The 19,315-nt window shown below is 44.6% G+C and overlaps 1 protein-coding gene across 1 annotated transcript; it reads right to left on the reverse strand.

Annotated features, from left to right (window-relative positions):
• Positions 1-7,989: 7,989 nt before the first annotated feature.
• Positions 7,990-16,945, reverse strand: LOC118078333 (DGAT1/2-independent enzyme synthesizing storage lipids-like). Its single transcript, XM_088675515.1, has 7 exons — positions 16,756-16,945; positions 15,609-15,978; positions 13,449-13,613; positions 10,337-10,527; positions 9,607-9,667; positions 8,981-9,120; positions 7,990-8,202 (listed from the first exon to the last, which is right to left on the reverse strand). The coding sequence occupies exons 2-7, from the start codon at positions 15,880-15,882 to the stop codon at positions 8,098-8,100; spliced, it is 936 nt and encodes a 311-aa protein (XP_088531641.1). The 5' UTR covers positions 15,883-15,978; positions 16,756-16,945; the 3' UTR covers positions 7,990-8,097.
• Between the last annotated feature and the right edge of the window lie 2,370 nt (positions 16,946-19,315).

A 19,315-nucleotide genomic window follows, 5' to 3' on the forward strand; every position in this document is an offset into this window, starting at 1 on the left:
CACAAGACTTAATTAACTGGTAGGTTTATTGCAAGCAGCAATTAGACTCCGACATCTCTCTATTGGAGTATCTGTTCATCACAGTCAAGTTGACCCTTCTGAAGAGCTCTTCCAGTTTATGCAGAATATCCTGAAATTCCTACCCTTACGTTTTGGGGCTTGTTTTCTTTCTAGGACTTTCCCTATTCACCTAGTTTTGGGAATAATGGTCTTAGTTGCCTCCTCATCCTGTGTGGAACTGCTCACTCTCCTTTGTGCTGGGCATGACTGTGCTTCTGACGAGAGCTGGCTGCTCTCCAGCCCGCTCTGCCGAAGCGGATTATCTGTATTCCTGCCAGCTCCTGAAAAAGGAGGGGTTGACAACCCCCCCCCCCCGTTTCAACTGTCTGAGAAGTATGCAAGCCTCCCTGCTCTCTGTGTCTGCCTGCATTCTATTTCAGGCAGTACGTCTTTGCTTTGGGCTGGTGTGTTCACAACACCACCCCCTCCCCTATAATAGTCCTGCTCCTCCTGCTGCTCCCCCCTCCTCCTGAAGCTCCCTGTCTGTTTTCTCACCAGTCATTCTCACTCTCATCTTCATCCTCTTGAGAGTTCCCCCCTTCAGCCTCACATTTGCTGTCTTCTTCCACTGCTTCCTCCCCCCCCCTCAACCCTTCTTGGTTTGGGCTTGCTGGCGTACCTGCGGTGGAATTCTACCTGTAACCTAGGGTCATGGACATTTTTGGAATCATCCCAAGAATTTTCCTAATTCCCATAACCTTTTGAAAAAAATTCTTCCTTCCCATCAACTTTCCAAGATACTCAATATTACAGTCTCCTTCCCCCTCTAGTCAGAGTCCAGCAACTGTGCCACTTCATATTCCTCTTCACTTTCCACGATGATTGGTGCTGGTGGTGGGGGGTGCCTCCTTGGGCTCTTGATACGGGTGTGCAGGGTTCACGGGTGACAATAAGGACCTATGGAATACAGAGTGTATCTTCATGGAGGTGGGCAAACAAAGCCTGAATGACACAGGGCTAATTTGTTCCACTACTTCAAATGGCCCCACCCTCTTCTGTAGACAGCCACACTTGGTCCCCCACCCTTATCTCCTTGCCTTGTTTTCTATCTGCCTCCCTCTTATATGCGTCCTTCACCTGTTCCAACTGCTCTCGTAGTAAGCTGTGTAGAGCCGCCAATTCCTCTGCCAGATGTTCCGCAGCTGGGACTGACATGTTGTCTTCCTGTCCTGGAGAAGCACGGGGGTGTCTTCCCAGGCAGGCAAAGGGAGACTGTTGTGTAGATGAGTGTACAGCGCTGTTATATGCGAACTCTGCTAGAGCCAGCGTGTCGACCCAATCATCCTGTTGATAGTTCACATAACACCTCAGATACTGTTGCAAGGTCGCATTCGTCCTTTCCGACTTTCCATTGGTCTGTGGGTGCCTCACTGATGCGAGGCAGACTTATACCTTCAGCAGATGCATTAGTTTCCTCCAAAACTGGGAGGTAAACTGTGTTCCTCTATCGGAAATGACCCTTTTTGTTTCTTGTTCTGGCTCTGCATTATTTAAAAGCCTGTACATTTTAGAGAGTGCTTTTTTCATTGTTATGAAGAACTTCTTTTTCAAATCTTGTGGTTTTATTTCCAACCCCCCTTGTTTTTATGTCTTTTTCATATGTTGCCTTCAATTGAAAATACTCTAACCAACATATCCCCTTTCTTTTTAATTCTTCATATTCCTTTAATTTAGTATTTCCAATTGTACTTTCCATTATCTCTCTATAAGTTAACCACACTTCCTTTTTATTACATTTTAAGGTAGAATTTGCTTCTGGGCAGATATCTACCAGGGGATTTTGTCTATCACTTTTTCTTTTGTTCTTTCCCATACTTTAACTAGGGCTTTCCCTATTAGATGGTTTTTAAAATCTTTGTGAATTTTGTTCTTCTCATACATCAGGTACCCATGCCAACCAAATATTTTATATTCCATCCTTCCAGTTCTAGAATTTTGGTTTTTAATTACAGGTAGGTAGCCGTGTTGGTCTGAGTCGAAGCAAAATAAAAAAAATCTTCCATCAGCACCTTAAAGACCAACTAAGTTTTTATTTTGGTATGAGCTTTCGTGTGCATGCACCCTTCTTCAGATACACTGAAACAGAATTAACCAGACCCTTATGTATATTCAGAGGGTGTGTGTGTGGGGGGGGGGGTGATGGGAATGGATGATGGGCTGATAGGAGTGGTAAACCTGTTGATGTTAACAACTGTTAATGACTGCAATTGGTCTTGCGGGGGGGAGCAAGGGCTGAGGTGCTAAGGAAAGCTTGATCATGTATAATGAGATAAGAATCCTATGTCTCTGTTCATACCAGGTGGCTCCATGTTTTTAAGCTTGCTAATAAGTTCCAATTCAGCAACTGCTCTTTCCAGTCTGTTTCTGAAATTTTTCTGTAATAAAACAGCTGCTTTGAGATCTTGTATAGAATGTCCTGGGAGACTGAAGTGTTCTCCTACTGGTTTCTCTGTCTTGTGATTCCTGATGTCAGATTGATGTCCATTTATCCTTTGCCGTAGGGTTGTCCACCCTTGTCCGCCTATGTAGTTTGAATTCAGGATCAAAGTACTCATCATGATACCGGACTGAGGCACAGGGATTTACCTTTTGTAACTCAGTAACTGAGAGGTTTGAGGGGAGCACCACTCATCTGACCTCTGGTACATCACATCTCTGCTACTTATCTGGAGGTATAGAGAGAATGGCGAAAATGGTGGCAAGGTGGGTGTGATTTAAACACATCAATGGAGCTACTCCAGTGATCCTGCTTGTTTGTTTATACCATGCTGACCTCATTCCCAACTTGCCTTCCCCCCTCTACCTCCTGTTAAGCAGCAGCAATGTGACCAGTCAGAGGTCAGGTGAGCAGCAGTGCCCCATCACACTCTGCCACTGCCGTAACCCATCATTGTGCAATGCAGTGGCATGTAAGAAAATGTGTCCTGCAGTTGCTGTGCCTCCTTAATGGCTAGGTACACCCACACCTCCAACTAAGCTGGCAAGGTTTTGAAATGGGGTGGTACACCCCACTAAGGTGATCTCCACCCTTGATTGTGGAAACTCTTCATTATGTGGGCAGTGAGAACTTCAATCAATAATGCTATCAGGGTGACAAGAATGGAGCCACGTCTGAATGAATACCTCATAAGTGTGATGGATTTCCCCATGACTGCTTACTTGGATATTTTCTGTAGAGATTTCTGCAGATTCCATTATTTTAGCATCATTATTTTAGTAAAATGAACTAGTACTGTAGTCACTTAGAAGAATTTTGTCAAAAAGCAGGATATAAATCTAAATAGAGTGGTACCTCGCTAGACGAATGCCCTGCAAGACGAATTTTTCGCCCAAAAAATTCTTAAAATCCTGATCAGCCTACTCTTGTATTCATAACTGAGGCTATGGCAGAAAGAAATCAGCTAAGATGAAAACTTGAGTCTTTCAAGAGCTAAAAGATGTGTGTGAGTGTGTTTGTAAGGGTAAGTCTGGTTGCTCCAGTAACTCTGGGCAGCTTAGAACGTGATAAAAACACAGCAACACATCATCAATTAAAAACTTCCTGATACAGGGTTGCATTCAGATTTCTTCAGAAAGTTGTGTAGTTCTTTTAATGTCCAAGCAAAGGGTCTGCTGGTTTTTCTTTAAAGTTTCCTGACTCAAAAGAGAGCAGGGCAATTAAAGGCACAGAAGTCCTGTCCTCTATTGAGTCTGGCAACCCTACTGCCTGGTTCCCTGTAATATAACTCTTGTAGTGAGGGAACCGCGAGAAGGCCCTCAGAGCAGGACCTTAGTGTCCGGGGTGAATGCTGAGGGTGGAGACACTCCTCAGGTATACAGTGGCAGGGTCATTTAGGGCTTTAAAGGTCAACACCAACACTTTGAATTGTGTTCAGAAATGTAAAGGGAGCTAATATATCTTCCAGGTTGGGTGTTATATGGGGCCAGCAGCTGCTCCATATCACCGGTCTAGCTACCAGAATTAACACAGAATTAACATGTGCACAGAATTTACATTATCCATGGACAGCTGTGAGTTCAAAATGACCCCAAGGTTGTGCTCCTGATCCTGATTATTCAATACCTTCTGGATAATCGTGGCAGCACAGCTTAGGTTTGCAAAGTTGCAGCTGAACAGACCACAAGACTTCTGGAACAATGTCCTTTGGACAGACGAGACCAAAGTGGAGATGTCTGGCCCTGATGCACAGCACCATTTTTGGCAAAACCCAAACAGCATATCAGCACAAGCAGCTTGGGGTGGTGATTTGGGCTTGTTTTGCAAGCACAGGAGCTGGGAACCTTGTAGTCATTGAGTCAGCCATGAACACCTCTGTATACCAAATGTGAGGCAATTTGCCCGACAGCTGAAGCTTGGCCAAAATTGGGTCATTCTGTTAACAGGACAAGGGCATGGGTGTACCCAGCATGGGGCAGGGGGGAGCAGCTGCCCCCCCTAGAAGGCCAAACCACGGGGCCGACTAGGGAAGCAAAAAACCTGCGCAGGCGCCCCGCTTGTTGACATGGGAGGAGGGAGGAAACGCTGCTGGTGGCTCCTCCTCTCAGCCCGCCCTGCCTACATTTGCATCAATCCCCGCCCACTAAAGCCATCACGCCTCCCAATGGAAAGCCCTGTCGCGTGGCAACCTCTCCTGCCTAAGAGTTCTGCTGGGCTGGCAAGTGAAGGAGACGCAGCTCCCTCCATTGGTTGCAGCCGCTGCCGCGCTCTGCCTCCTGGTAGGCTGCACTGCGATCGTCGGCGCCACGGGCTGGGAATCGCCCCCTTCCCCCCACCTACCCCCCCCTGAGTTAGGAGTTGCTACTGAGACTCCTCCTGGGCCGGGAGAGGAAGTGCACCGACAGGAGCCAGTTCAGCCTCGGCGGGCAGAAGCCCACAAAGGAGGAGTGGGGGGCGGCGCCCGAAGGCAGTGGTCGTGGCTGGTGCAAGGAAGCTGCATGGGGGCCTTTGCGCCGGATTGCCGGCGGCAGGAGTAGCCCAGCGGCAGTGACCTTTCCTCGCCACCCCCCACCCCGGGCAATAGGAAAGGAGCTGCCTTGGGGGGCGGCGGCACAGCTCTCTGCCTCCCCAGCCCCTCTCCCTTGCTGCCCCTGCCGAGAGAGGGGCGTTGAGAGCGGGAGAGCTGCTGCCGCCGCCGTAAGTTCGCAGCTGGGGGGGGGCTCGCTCGCCAGCGCTGTGCCACCCCACCTTTCCCATGTTTTGCTCCCTTGTGATGGGGAAGCGGCGGTGACAGCTTCTTCTTCTTTGAGGGTCTCAGCTTGACGGGGGGGTCCCCAGTATCCTCCCAGGCCATGGGGGGATGGCCCCCCAGGACTGGCAGAGCTCCTTCCCCATCCCAGATATATAGGGTGGGAACCGGCAAGGCTTCGAGGGGACCTGGAGGAGGGAAAGCGGGGCCTAAAGGGGTTTTCAGGGGGGTGGCTAGCCGTAAATGGATGGGAGCGGTGTTTTCAGAGCAGGGCCGTCTTAAGCATACCTGGCGCCCTGGCACCGTGGTGTGACAGATCCCTCCGGTGCCCCCACCCCGCCCCGTTTCCCGGCTCGGCTGGCGCAGCTCACCGCGCGGCTGCCGCCTGGAGGACCAGAGCCCTGCGCAACCCAGCCTGGCCACAGGGCTGGCCCTGAGCCAGGGGGTGCTGCCCGCCCCCTGTTGCGACGCCCCTGCGCACAACGGAGGCAGCCCCAGGCCCGCGTGCCTCCAGAAAGCGGCCTGAAGCCGCTGAACAGCTGAGAGGTGCGCCTGGGGCGGCCTCCGCTGCACCTCTCAGCGGGCACAGCGGTGCCCCTGGCGCCCTGGTGCCCCGTGCCACCGGACCCGGGCCTAGAGACGGCCCTGCTTCGGAGAAGGGGAATTCCGTGTGAGAGAGTTTAGGGGGTTCATTTAGCGGCTGCAGCCGCCGCCGCAGAGTCGTTGGGCCTGCTGGCCCTGTAGCCCCGCCCACATTCCCACTTTGTGGCCCCTCCCCTCCCGTGCCTTGGCCCCGTCCCTGAATGACCATGGCTTCCCCCCCCTCCTAGTTTTGATCCTGGGTAAGCCCCTGGACAAGGGTCCCATGTATACCAGCAAATCTATCACAGAATGGCTGGAAAAAAACAGAATCAAAGTCCAGGTAAAGGGACCCCTGACCATTTGGTCCAGTCGTGACCGACTCTGGGGTTGCGGCGCTCATCTCATATTATTGGCCGAGGGAGCTGCCGTACAGCTTCCAGGTCATGTGGCAAGCATGACAAAGCCGCTTCTGGCGAACCAGAGCAGCACACGGAAACACCGTTTCCATTCCCGCTGTAGCGGTACCTATTTATCTACTTACACTCTGATGTGCTTTCAAACTGCTAGGTTGGCAGGAGCTGCGACTGAGCAACGGGAGCTCACCCCGTTGCGGGGATCCGAACTGCCGACCTTCTGATCGGCAAGGCCTAGGCTCAGTGGTTTAACACACACCGCCACCCGCATCCCTGAGCCCAATTGAAATGCTGCTCAAAAGAGCTGTGCATAAACAAATGTCAGCAAACTTCAATGAACTGAAGAGAAGTGATGTGAGTAACTGATAAAGTTCTACAGATAATTATAGCTTATTATTGTTGATAAATGTGGTTCTACAAGCTATTTAATAATAAGATGTACTTAGTTTTTCACACATGGCTTTTCCATATTGTCTTGATTTCTGTTAATAAATGGCACGGTCTAATGTTTCATGTGTTCCTGTTCATCTGTGGTTGTGTGTGTGTTTGTGTGTCACATTTTTAATGTGGAATTGTTCCCAATGTAGTAAACATTTATATAGATTTGTTTTGGGATGCCTCATGGGAATCATAGAATAATAGAGTTGGAGGGAACCACAAGGGTCATCTAGGCCAACCCACTTCAAGCCGAATCACTCCTCTTGGAGAGCAGGTGCTCCACATGCCTTCTTCCTCAGACATCCTATTGTGAGAAAGCCAGCTCAGGAGTCCTAGACAAACAGGCCTCTGAGTTCCTGGGCCCTTGACAAGGACCTGCCAGCCACGGCTGCTTTGTTGACCCCTTGGGATAACTTGTGTACCTGCAGAGCAGGTGCAGCCCTCAGGTTCAAATCAAGTGAAAGCTCATCTCTCTTGTTACAGTCAACAGGGCTTAAACCTGTTCAACGTTGACTGTATTGTTTCCTACATTGTCCTTTGCTTATCCTTTGAGAAAAAGCATTTTAGTTGCACTTTCTCTGATGTTGTTAATGCTTTCTATGTGATACTTTTCAGTTGGAAAAATAGTGTTCTAAAGTTGTTGCTGTAAAATTTGACTGATGTTCTATTTCATATAGTATCATAATTATGTTGTCTAGGTCCGGAGACTCTATGAGCATGCACAAGAACATCTACATATGGGATGAGCTCCACTTTCAAACTGTTCAGCCATTTTGCAAGGAACACAGCCTTGTCTGTCCCCTCTTCTTACTCTGGGACCCCCATCCAGCTCAGATTCTGTCCCTTGATCCCAATTTGAATAATCCTCAAGGAAAAGCTGTAAAGCTGAGGACGCTTACTTTAGCTGTTTAATGGCACTTGGATTCCCCAGATCCGGATTCATTGCTGAGTTGGCTGTTTTCGTTAGGTCAGTCACTTTTTCCACCAATTCTGGATCCTTTTCCCCCCCTCTACTTTTTTTTGCTAAATGTTTGGAAATGTTGAGCATTATAGGGCTCAAATCTTGGAGCGACCATTTATAAACATAAAAGAGGTTCACTGTATTAATACAAGTGAATTATAGTCATTATTCTTTCACTTGTAATATTATTTCGTGTTTCAGTTAAGAACTCGCATTCCCATAATAAAAGGGACATTCTGGGAGTATTGCAGGATAGGGTGAGACTTGTATGTCTTCGAAAACCTCGGACCTTCTGTATGCCCAGCAGGTGCTGAGTTACTGAGCTAGAGTCCCTTCCAGATAATTAATGAACAATCCAGCACAATTCTGTATATATCAACTTCGCTTTAATAACATAATTATTAATGCTTCTTATTACAGACATCTCGTCAGAAACACTGCAGCAGTTTTATATGAACTAGTTAGCTTTGTAATGCTTATCAAATCGTTCTGAGATAGCTCTTAATATATTTCCTGGCCTTTTTTGGTATTTATCCCGAAGATTTTCAATTGCAGTCTTTGTCTGTTGAAAGAAGTACAAAGGAATACATTGTGTTATATCAATATGTTGCAAAATGGATATTCACAGTTATTCATATCTGTGAGGAAAAAGCTAAAGGGATCAGAACCAGGCAGAATAAAGAATCCCATTTTTTCAAGTTACAGACACAATATGACCGTCCATGTGCCTCAATCCTCAAGACTGACTTTTTCAGCATGGAGGGTTGGGCAAGAGCAGCCAGGGCCAGGAAACTCCAGTAGGAAACTCTTCATCTCTCTGTGAATCCAGCCCATTGTCTTTACGGTTGTTGTTTTTTACCAAGAGTTCCATGCCTGAAAACAGCACAGCAGGGCATGGGTAAAAATAGCAGAGTAGCATGGAATCCCATTCACTTGCAGAGTTGCAATAAATCACACAAACATCAGAAGTTCTTCAGTAACAGTTTTACTGAGGGTTAAGGGCCTACAGTGCTTACTCAGTCCCCTACTGGGGGAAGGGGCTTGGAGGGACCCTCTGGGGCAGATTCTGGGGCACATGGTGGAGAGAAGTCCTATTGTATGAACAGATCTTTGTGCAGCACTACATAACATTCGTAGATTTTTCATGGTCTCAACAAGTTACGGAGAGGGAAAGCTGAGTGATGAACATGATGCACAAAATTCTATATGATGAACCCTATCTCTCGTTGTATAGAATGAGGAAGCCAGTTGGCAGAATACAGTTTATAGAACTGAAAGAGAGAAAGCAACAGGGAAAAAAATATTCTGCTATTAGATTTCCAAGTGTAGAGTTAACTTACTTTTTCAGCCAGCTCTGCAGCTTTTATATTTGGATCATACGGGATGGGTTCTCCAATAAATGTCCTCAGTTTCACTGGAAATGGTCCATACATGGGAAGGTAGAGAAGTCGTGTTTTCTCATATAACCATCTTGTCAACCCTATGTATGAAAGGGGAAAGAGTCTGAAAGAGAGTGACCCCATATCAAATTTGAAATTAGTTGGCATTCTGAGTTTTTAGCAATTCTAATCAATCCATCCCAGAGGGGAAGAGTTTAATAGTATGAGTCCTTTGGAAAAGAAAAAGCAACATATTCTGTCAGCTCTTCTCTGCTCTTTATAAATCAAGGTCATAAGTTGTACAATAGACTGCAGCATATGGTTTTTTTCCTGTTCAGTTCCCCTCCATGTTGGGGCTTCTACCACTTATATAGACTATCGCTATCTTTTAAATCTAATTAAAAATCTAAGCAAATGCATGTTCACTCAGTCCTGAGACAGGGAGCACAGCTTTTGCAGATCAGTGTACACTGAATAAACTCTACTAGAAGGTAGTAAAAAGATATTCTGTTTTTTAAAAATTGTATATTTTTAATATGTTTATTGCCTGAAAGCAGATCTATCTCTTGATCAACCAAGGTACTCACTTGTCTTTCCAATGTTCCTGTGTGCTTCACAAATGTTTTGTGTAAATATAGGGATGATGGGCTAAAAGAATAAAATCAAAATCAAGAGGAAGCTGATAACTGGAGCATTACTTCACCCCAAGCGCCCCACCTTTATTTTTGTTAAGGACTAGGAATAGTGCTCTGCACCTGGCATTACAATGACAAGCCAGAAGTAATTGACTTCAAATTGCACATGCAGATTTTCAAGTATTGAAGAGGGAAAAAAGCTATTTTTCTTTATAAATGTAATTGAGATCAATAGCTCTGGGTTAAACCACAGAGTCTAGGGCTTGCTGATCAGAAGGTCGGTGGTTCGAATCCCTGCAATGGGGTGAGCTCCCGTTGCTCGGTCCCAGCTCCTGCCCACGTAGCAGTTCAAAAGCACATCAAAGTGCAAGTAGATAAACAGGGACTGCTCCGGCAGGAATGTAAACGGCGTTTCCGTGCACTGCTCTGGTTCGCCAGAAGCAGCTTTGTCATGTTGGCCACATGACCCAGAAGCTGTCTACGGACAAACGCTGGCTCCCTTGGCCTATAGAGCGAGATAAGTGCCGCAACCCCAGAGTCGAATATGACTGGACCTCTATCATCTGACCCCCAAACATTTGCCGTCGTGAACCATTTAGGATGCTAGATCAAGAATGTCAGCACATTATGACTTATCTAGGATAATTGTGAAGGCAGTGCAAATTGCCCAAAGATCACTCACCACTTTTGCCTCCAAAGCTATCTGAGCGAAACCTGTGCGTTTACCCCACATTAAGCTGTAGTCATTACTGAAGTTTGCTTCTCTACCTCCACCAGGTGAAATGCCCACTAAATGGCCTTTCGTCAAAATTTCCACACATTCAGCTTTACTGAAATCTTTCAAACCGATGGTATAAAAAAATATCTTCAGCCCTGAAAAAATAAGCCCCAAATAGGAAAAAAATCATTTTATATAACTCTTATTTAGGAAATATTTTTGACGCTATACAGGTGTCCTTTTTCCAAAGATATTGCACTATTACGGATCACAAGCATAGTTTTCTGCCAATCCTTTTCAAGTAGGATTTCGTGGAAGTGCTGAGGTGGCCACGTTTTTAGACATGTGTTCCACAGTCAAGTCTGTAGTACAACAGAATGACATTCAAGTTTACATTATGATAAAAAATACAGACCACAGTGCCATGCACAGAGAGACAGACATACACATGGCATTGATGAGCCCATGCTGGTTGAATCCTACCTACACCAACATAAGTCCATCTTTTCATGCACAGATAAGTGGGTGGAGATTATATGCTGCGTTGATTCGCCCAATGTAATGCCCCCCCCCAAACAGAGCACTCTGTGCTACTGGGCCTCTTTGGGCTCTGTCCTTCCTTCCTTCTTTAAATGACCTTTCTGTGATGCCATAGTTCTGCGCATGTCAGGAGTCTGTGGACATGCGCAGAAACGTTTTCTGGGTAGCGGCCATTTTGGAATTGGGTGGAGCATGCTCAGAAGCGACTTTTGATGCTGCTCTGCCCAGTTCCAAAATGGCTGCAGTGCGACTTCTGGCATGGTGGCCATTTTGGAACTGGGCAGAGCAGCATCAAAAGTCGCTTCTGAGCATGCTCCACCCAGTTCAAAAATGGCGGTAGCACTACTTTCGGTCTTCTACTTCCAATCCGGTCCCTTATTTCTCGGGCAGGAACTTGGCAGGTATGGAGTGGCAGCAGAGGGCCATGAACACTACAGCAAGGGTGCCACATGTGTTTGATTGCAGTGTCACATGGGGGCATAAAAGATGGGTGTGGAAGTGCTTGATTGGCCATGTGTTCGGGTGGGGCCATGTTTTCTGGTATCTTTGTACCTGAAGAAATCATCAAGTTAGAGACCCTATTTCCTACACCTTGTCCTCTTCTGGCATTAAAGTCAGCAGCAATTATCTGCAGTCACAGCACAAAAATCAGATGTCACAATATCTAGATGGCCCTATTTTTTGGATCCCTGTAGACAGTGATACAACTAAACACGGATTTTCTGCATGGAAGCACAGGAAATGCCTTGTGATTATTAGAGTACAAAAAAAAGTACCCTCATAGCTGTTTTGAGGTCAGATAAGGTATTCCTGCAATCTGTGATCATGGGCCAAAAGACCCAGGTCGACATGCTTTATTGGAATCATAGCCTGATTCAAATAAGATGCCTGAAACATTATTGGAAGAAGAGGTTGAGGCTGTAAATGGCCAAAAGCAAGCCTGCAGCTCCCAACTTCCTTTTTTGTGTGGACACTCCATCTCATTCTTGGCTCATCCACTGTTGTAACTCAGATGGGAATCTGTCAGGGAAACTTGTCACTGGGAAATGAAGTGAGGCATGCTTTGATTGGATTGCCCCAACAGCATGGGTAGGGTACAATGAAAGATCAACACTTGGTTAAGAGTTTTATTTCGGCTTACATTCCCCATGGTCACATCCATCATGATCTTCCTCATTTTTGTCGCTATAAAATGAAGCCTGCAATTATTTCTTGCTTGATCTGCAAAGAGCTCTTTTTGAGCTCATGATTGTTCTTGGCAGGAGGTGAACTAGCTGGTGCTGTTCTCCTCCAGTGGCTGTTAGTCCAGGCAGGAAACATGTTAGGAGATGGTGGGGTAAAGAACCATAGTGTATTCAGTTAAGGGCACTCTTTGATCCCCTTGCAGTGTCTTGTGTTGGGTCATTGAGGGTACCATTTGGGCTGCACATGCACATTACTGTGGACACTGAGCTGGTTGGGCCATTGTGTGCTTGTCAAGTCAAGTGCCCACGATTCTAGGAACAAGGAAGAACTATTCCTTCTAGTCCTTTTCTCTGAGGCTGTGCTGCCTGTAAACATGGCCGGGAAAATGGGGTGACCTGATTCTTCCTGTCTTAGGGAACTTCCTTTCCAACTATATTTTTATTTGGCTTGTTAAATTTGATTTACAGACACTTGAAGGAAGCTAAATAATAATAATAATAATAATAATTTATTTGTACCCCGACCATCTGGCTGTGTTTCCCCAGCCACTCTGGGTGGCTTCCAACAGAAAAATAGATTTTATTCCATTTTTCTGTTGGAAGCCACCCTAAACAGGGCTGCCTTCAGATGTCTTCTAAAAATTAGTTGTTTTTCCCTTTGACATCTGGTGGGAGGGCATTCCACAGGGCGGGCGCCACCACCGAGAAGGCCCTCTTCCTGGTTCCCTGCAACTTGGCTTCTCGCAACAAGGGAACCGCCAGAAGGCCCTTGGTACTGGACCTCAGTGTCCGAGCAGAACGATGGGGGGTGGAGTCGCTCCTTCAGGTATACTGGACCGAGGCCCTTTAGGGATTAAAAGGTCAGCACCAACACTTTGAACTGTGCTCAGAAACGTACAAATTTAATAATTAAGGAATGATTTGGAAATAATGCTAGTTACAGGTAGGTAGCTGTGTTGGTCTGACATAGTCAAAGCAAAAAAAAAAATATCCTTCCAGTAGCACCTTAGAGACCAACTAAGTTTGTCATTGGTATAAGCTTTCATGTGCATGCATACCAATGCTCATACCAATGACAAACTTTGTTGGTCTCTAAGGTGCTGCTGGAAGGATTTTTTGTTTGTTTGTTTGGAAATAATGGTTCATCCTGCATTCATTCTGTAAAGTCTTGGTGAGAAAGAACCTTCCTCTCTACCAACTTACTATTTCACCTCTTGCTGATATTTTATTTGTCTGTTGTTTTTCACCTGTTTGCCTGATAAAATGGTTTTATATTTTATAGCATTGTTTTATGTAATAATTCACACATTTTTTGTAAAAAAAAAGAGCATGATTTAAATTGAATAATTTACCTGGTATGTGATATACGGCATGATCAACTACTGAATAGCACTTTCTCTGTGTCTCCTTAAAAAGTTTACCCAATAAAAGGGAATAGTCAGTAGAAGTGACTGCGTGATAATAAACAATAACCCCTGGTCCTTTAGGGATATGTTCCATGCCAATAACTTCATAACCTGGAAATAATACAAAATGCAACAAATAAATATTACTTTGTTGAAAAAATAAATGAAATATTGCAATCTTTTATTGGAAGAAAACAGTGCGGTTCAGAAAACTGAAATTTAAGATCAGCTAAAAAGCTCTCCTATATGTTGCAGCGTTCTGGATGCTAGGTTGTCATCCACATGGATCAAAACTCTCTCTGTTATGATCCCAGAATAAATGGTATTTGTCCTCTGCTGGAATATTCCTTCCGTGCTTACTTTTGGGTGCAGATGGAAACATTTTTGCCTAGTCTTTGAGTAAGCTAAAATTGTGACACTGTTTTAATCTCCTTTAAGCATTTATATGAGTTATAATACTCATATATTCAGACCATTCTCTGAGTTGCTTTATACAAAGTGAGAAAACAGTTTCCCAGACAGATGAAACCTTGACCATGTCATAAGCAGCCAAAGGGTTTCATCCTTATCACCCAAACATGGTTTCAGTAATGAATTTCCGATTTATGCTTCAACATCTAAAGCAGTGTTTCTCAACCTTTTTTGGGCCACGGCACACTTGTTCCGTGAAAAAAATCACGCGGCACACCACCATTAAAAAAGTTTAAAAATTTAACTCTGTGCCGCCCTATATTGACTATAATTATGACTGTAAGAAACACTTGCCAATTGCTGTGTTGGTTGCAATCTCCTGTAATAAGGCTTCACAAGCCGCTGATTTCTCTGCCAGCACGTGCTCCTCGCCGAAGAGGCCGCTCACTCCCTGACAGAGTGACAGTTTGGATGCTGGCTGGACAAAAGAGGCTCTTCTCTTTGCACCTATGGAGTCCCTGTGTCATTTTTATGCGTTACAAAATGCATCGTTTCATTTCCACGTGGCTCCGCTCCTCCCGTCGAACCCGGCTGGGTCATCCCGAGGTTGTGGTGCATGTTGGGATACTGGGGGTTCTGCTGCTTTTTCCTCTCTGGGGGGTCTGGGTTGAGGTTGCGGCTGCAGAGATGGTGAGTAGGGGAGGGGGAGCGCTCGGCGGCTTTCGATTGGGTGCGGAAGACCATAGACAACTAAGTCAAAGGGACGCTCGAGGAGGAACCATAGAGATAAAAGAGAGAGCGGAGAGTGGTGGTGGTGCGGGCGGGGCAGGCAGGCCGGTTATTACAGGAATCGCCGCGATCTTGTGAAGGGCATGCTCAAACGCAGCCATGCTGAGAAGGTTCTCCGCACATAGGTATGGTAGTTCTGCAAATCGCCCTTCTCGTCGTCGCACGTCGCGGCACACCAGCCAGCGTCTCGCGGCACAGTAGTGTGCCGTGGAACAGCGGTTGAGAAACGCTGATCTAAAGCAACATCACATTCTGGTAAGCAATGAGAACATAAGATGGATCCTGTTGATCAAGCCAAAACTCTCTGTATCCCATCATCCTGTTTCCCGCAGTGTCCATGGTTTGTTTATGTTTCAGAGTTACTTACTGGTTTACCATGCTCAGGAAAATTGCACCCTCAAGGTCTCACTGCACGATGACATACTCATTACATTCGCTCTGTACTCACTACACATTTAAACCCAACCCCCTTCTCTTGCCACAATCCATGAAACTGTTTTTAAAGAGCTTTGCTAATTATAGCTCTGTGAGGTGTAAACAACATTCTCCAAGTTTCTTCTGGAGAGGAGACATACTTTAAACGTGATTAAACGTGTGGTGTTTATGCAGCTACCAGCTGACCCTTTCTTCTGGAATATATCTTAATTTCATACCTCATGAAATGTTTTGTTGTTATTGTTGATTGATTATTAGCTACATAAATTTCCATTCCTTCGTTTTGATCCTTATGGAGCCAACCCCAACTTGTAGCTGTTGTGACTCTGAAGTGGGTTTAGAGGTCCATTCCTGATGCACTGTAGCAACTATTGTTCCAGTGTTTCAAGAATGAAATACTGATGCTCAGTCCTAAGAAAGTATAGTAGCTGATAAGACTGAATGATTGGAATGAAAGAAACCTTTACTCACCAAAGCATATCTTTCCAACTATATCAGAAACTAGAGCAACAAGTTTCCTTGGTTTCTCCCAAAGTTTGCTATCACTTTCTTGCTGGTTATTCATCTTCTTGTAAATATGCAACAGAAATGAGAAAGCACAGAGAAATTTAAAAAACCCTACCTTTGGTGAATAAAGTAAAATCAGAAGCATAAGTAACCACAAAGGGTGAACCACTGAGGTCAGATATTCTTCCAAAAAAGGAAAACTGATCCAGTTTTCCAGAATTGGAGAAAACCAGCTCATGGTTTCCTGATCTGAAACACCTTGTGTATGCCAATGAAGGAAATATATGAAGTGAAAATTTCCTCAGTTGTGATGTTATTTTTTTCAACTGTTTACCTGAAAAACAGAAAATGCAGTACATTAGTTTGAACTGTCATCCCAGAAGCATTCATGATTAAAAGAAATCTCATGCGATTTAATGTTTTCCTAGTTTTCCCCCACTGTAACTTGCCAAGTAGACGTATTGTTTTTCCAACCTCCATCATGTACAACCTTACAAATGTATGATTCCATCATTTATTTGATGTAAAGCAAGCTGGTTTCATTCCATTGCTGAAGTGTTATAACAGGTATTTGAGGAATGATGAATTCCAGAGGGGCACTGTTTCAACTACTACAACAAAAAATTATCTCACATATATTTGAGTCTGCTTTCCCACTGTTGGTTTGGACAGTAGTATACTCTTGTCATTACCTACCATCCATATCAATCTCAGCTTCAAATCAACCCTGACTGAAAGAAACGAACATCCTAGCTGTGTTTTAAGTTGACAGTGTGGAGACAGGCTAAGATGTTCATACAACTAATTTTTACATGCACACACAGACACACACACACACAGAGAGAGAGAGAGAGAGAGAGAGAGAGAGAGAGAGAGAGAGAGAGAGAGAGAAACACAAACAGCATTTCTCTCTGTGTGCTGACTCCTGCACAGGAAGTGACAAATAACACAACTACTGGGACTTTTGCAGACAAAGGAGGGTCTTGTATGGTTTCAAATTGAATGAGAGACTTTGATGAGATTCCTGCATTGAAGAGGGTTGACTAGATCACCCTTGGAATCCCTTCCAGCTCTACACTTTATGATTCTATGAACAATTTTTTTTACTTACATTCCTGGTAAGTCTAAATTGCCTTTGCTTCAGTCACTTCTCTGTGGATGCAGCAGAAGTCCTGTCTGGTGCACTTTTTCGTTGGCCAATTTGAATCTGTATGGAGACACGTCCCTTTCTATGGTGCTTTAAAGAGGCTGTGATAAGTGTGCCATTTGCATGAAGAAACCAAGCATTGTGAAAAAGTCAGAAAGCCTAGGGAAACTGCTGCTAAGAGGTTGTGCCCATTTGTAATTAAAAATTATGAAATCACACCTACACTAGCAGCCTGATCACATAACAATATATTGCACCACAGAAAACCAGTTATTGACTATGGGATAAAGGTAGGTATTGTGACAAGTGTGTTACCTCCATTTGCTGTTGGCTTCTCCCACTATAAAATGTTTATGAGATAAGAACATGATGTAACACACAAACCTTAATAACATGTTACAGGTAGGTAGCCGTGTTGGTATGATGTAGTCGAAGCAAAATAAAAAAAAATTCCTTCCAGTAGCACCTTAGAAACCAACTAAGTTTGTCATTGGTATGAGCTTTCGGTATCTAAAGAAGTATGCATGCACATGAAAGCTCATACCAATGACAAACTTAGTTGGTCTCTAAGGTGCTACTGGAAGAAAAAAAAATTAATAACATGTTCTGTTTACAATATTGAATCCTAGTGCTGCATCAGTAAAACCTCTTCCATTGGAACCATGCTGCATTTAATAATGCAGCATGAATCGCTTGCTTAGGAGCTCCAGAAATTCCACGTTGACATGCTTTGCTATCAAAGGGTCTCTGGCCTTCGGCACATGTTCAATACTGTCAGGTGGAGATGAAGGATGCAAGCCCAGCATGCATTCGTCAGTTAAGTCAGAGCATACATATACATTGGTCCATTTACTCTGTCATGCAGTGTCTGCAATTCAGTCACAGACTCATTAAAAACTGAAGTTCATCAGGCGGGTTACAATATGATGATGATCATATCTATCTATATCTATATCTACATCTATATATCTATATGTCTATATCTATTGCCAGGGAGATTCTATCCCTTCCCTGCCCCCGGTGGCAGCAAGAAGCAGAGAAAAACAAGAAGAATTCTTATGAATGAGTTTATTCAATCATCACAGCGGGAGACAAATGAATGCAGTCAGTCACTCATTAATGGAACTGCTCCAACTGAGATCCTCTCCACTCCCCTTCCTACCAACAGCACCTCCTCTTACAGTAGCCGCTGGAGGCTAATTGTCTCTGAGTCCTTTGCTCTTGCACTCTAAATGAACGCCGGGTTCTGGGAGAAGGGGGGGGGTCAGAAATTATCTCCAGTGATAATGTGTCAGCTGGCTGCTCTGGCTCTGTCTCCTCACCATGTCATATCTTTCTAAACATATCTGTAACTTGCATTGGATAGCCCCAAAATTTGCTATCAACATCAGTTTCTTGCTGAAACAAGAAATTCCTTCCAGTAGCACCGAGACCAACTAAGTTTGTCATTGGTATGAGCTTTCGTGTGCATGCACCACTTCTTCAGATACACTGAAACAACACAAACCCCGCTATCAATGGATTTCTGCCTTCCCACTCCCTTGCAGAATGCTGAACCAGGGTATGCCCTGCCTAATGGGCCTTTAATTCACCGAGACAGTCTCATGGTTGCCACAGAAGCTATGATTCCTGAGCTGCCCCAAGACCTATAAGTTTTATGATCAAGAGCCATGAGTTAGTTCCTTCCCTTGGGACAGTGAATTCTCAAACTTATTGTGAAAGTGAACAGAGAGGAGAGATTTCTTGGCAGTGATGGGAGACTGAGAATTGGAGTGATTGTTTTATGGCAGCGGATAAAGGTGTAGTGTAACTTTTGATTTTGTTTGAAATGTATTGTTATGAATAGATTGTGGACTTCCGGTTTTTGCTGCCATGGTGAACAATGGTTCTCACCATAGCGGACCAAGGGCATGCAGCCAATTAAGGATAATTTGAGAGTAATTATCATTGCAATTTCCCCCAGATTTGGGGGGGGGAGAGCTCTCACCTGCAGATCGCCCGGTACCTGCCTCCCACTCCTACGGAATGCACTGCATGCATCGGAAACTCTCCAACGTGGTCACCATGAGCAAAGATACTTCTGTTTTTAAGATATATTAGAATTCAGCTTTAATAAACAGGCATGTTCTGGAAGAAGTTAACCTGCTGCTAAATCAATCAGCCACTGAGTGCCAAGGTCTCAATCTGGAGATTTTCATTGTAATTGGATTGGTATGTGGTGGAGGAAAGCCTTTGTTTTCTCTTTATATATTCACTAGGCTGTTTATAATGTGGCATCTCTTCACCAAAGAAAAAATTAGTTACTAATGAATTGCAATTATTAATGGACTGCAAGAGGGAATCAACAAGAACTTTATAATGCATATGGATTAATTCAAAGAATGGAACCGTGTAGAAAATATTGGGATGTTCTGTGGCAATACTCTCCTACGGAGGATTCTAACTTTGATTTTTTTATGGTGTTTGCAAGATATCAGCTTGTTATCAAATTGGAAAGTATTCAAAGAAAATGCTGGAAGTTTTG

This window comes from Zootoca vivipara, chromosome 8 (assembly GCF_965207765.1).
Source record: "Zootoca vivipara chromosome 8, rZooViv2.hap1.1, whole genome shotgun sequence".
NCBI classification, from domain to species: Eukaryota; Metazoa; Chordata; class Lepidosauria; order Squamata; family Lacertidae; genus Zootoca; species Zootoca vivipara.

What these genes read in the sequence shown, in the direction of transcription:
- LOC118078333 (XM_088675515.1), bottom strand. Translation starts at nt 15,882, where the DNA reads ATGAGCTGGTTTTCTCCAATTCTGGAAAACTGGATCAGTTTTCCTTTT. An exon ending in AGTTGGAAAGATATGCTTTG is followed by an intron (nt 13,614 to 15,608) that starts GTGAGTAAAGGT and finishes TATTATTTCCAG; the next exon opens with GTTATGAAGTTATTGGCATG. An exon ending in CAGGAACATTGGAAAGACAA is followed by an intron (nt 9,121 to 9,606) that starts GTGAGTACCTTG and finishes TTTCATACATAG; the next exon opens with GGTTGACAAGATGGTTATAT.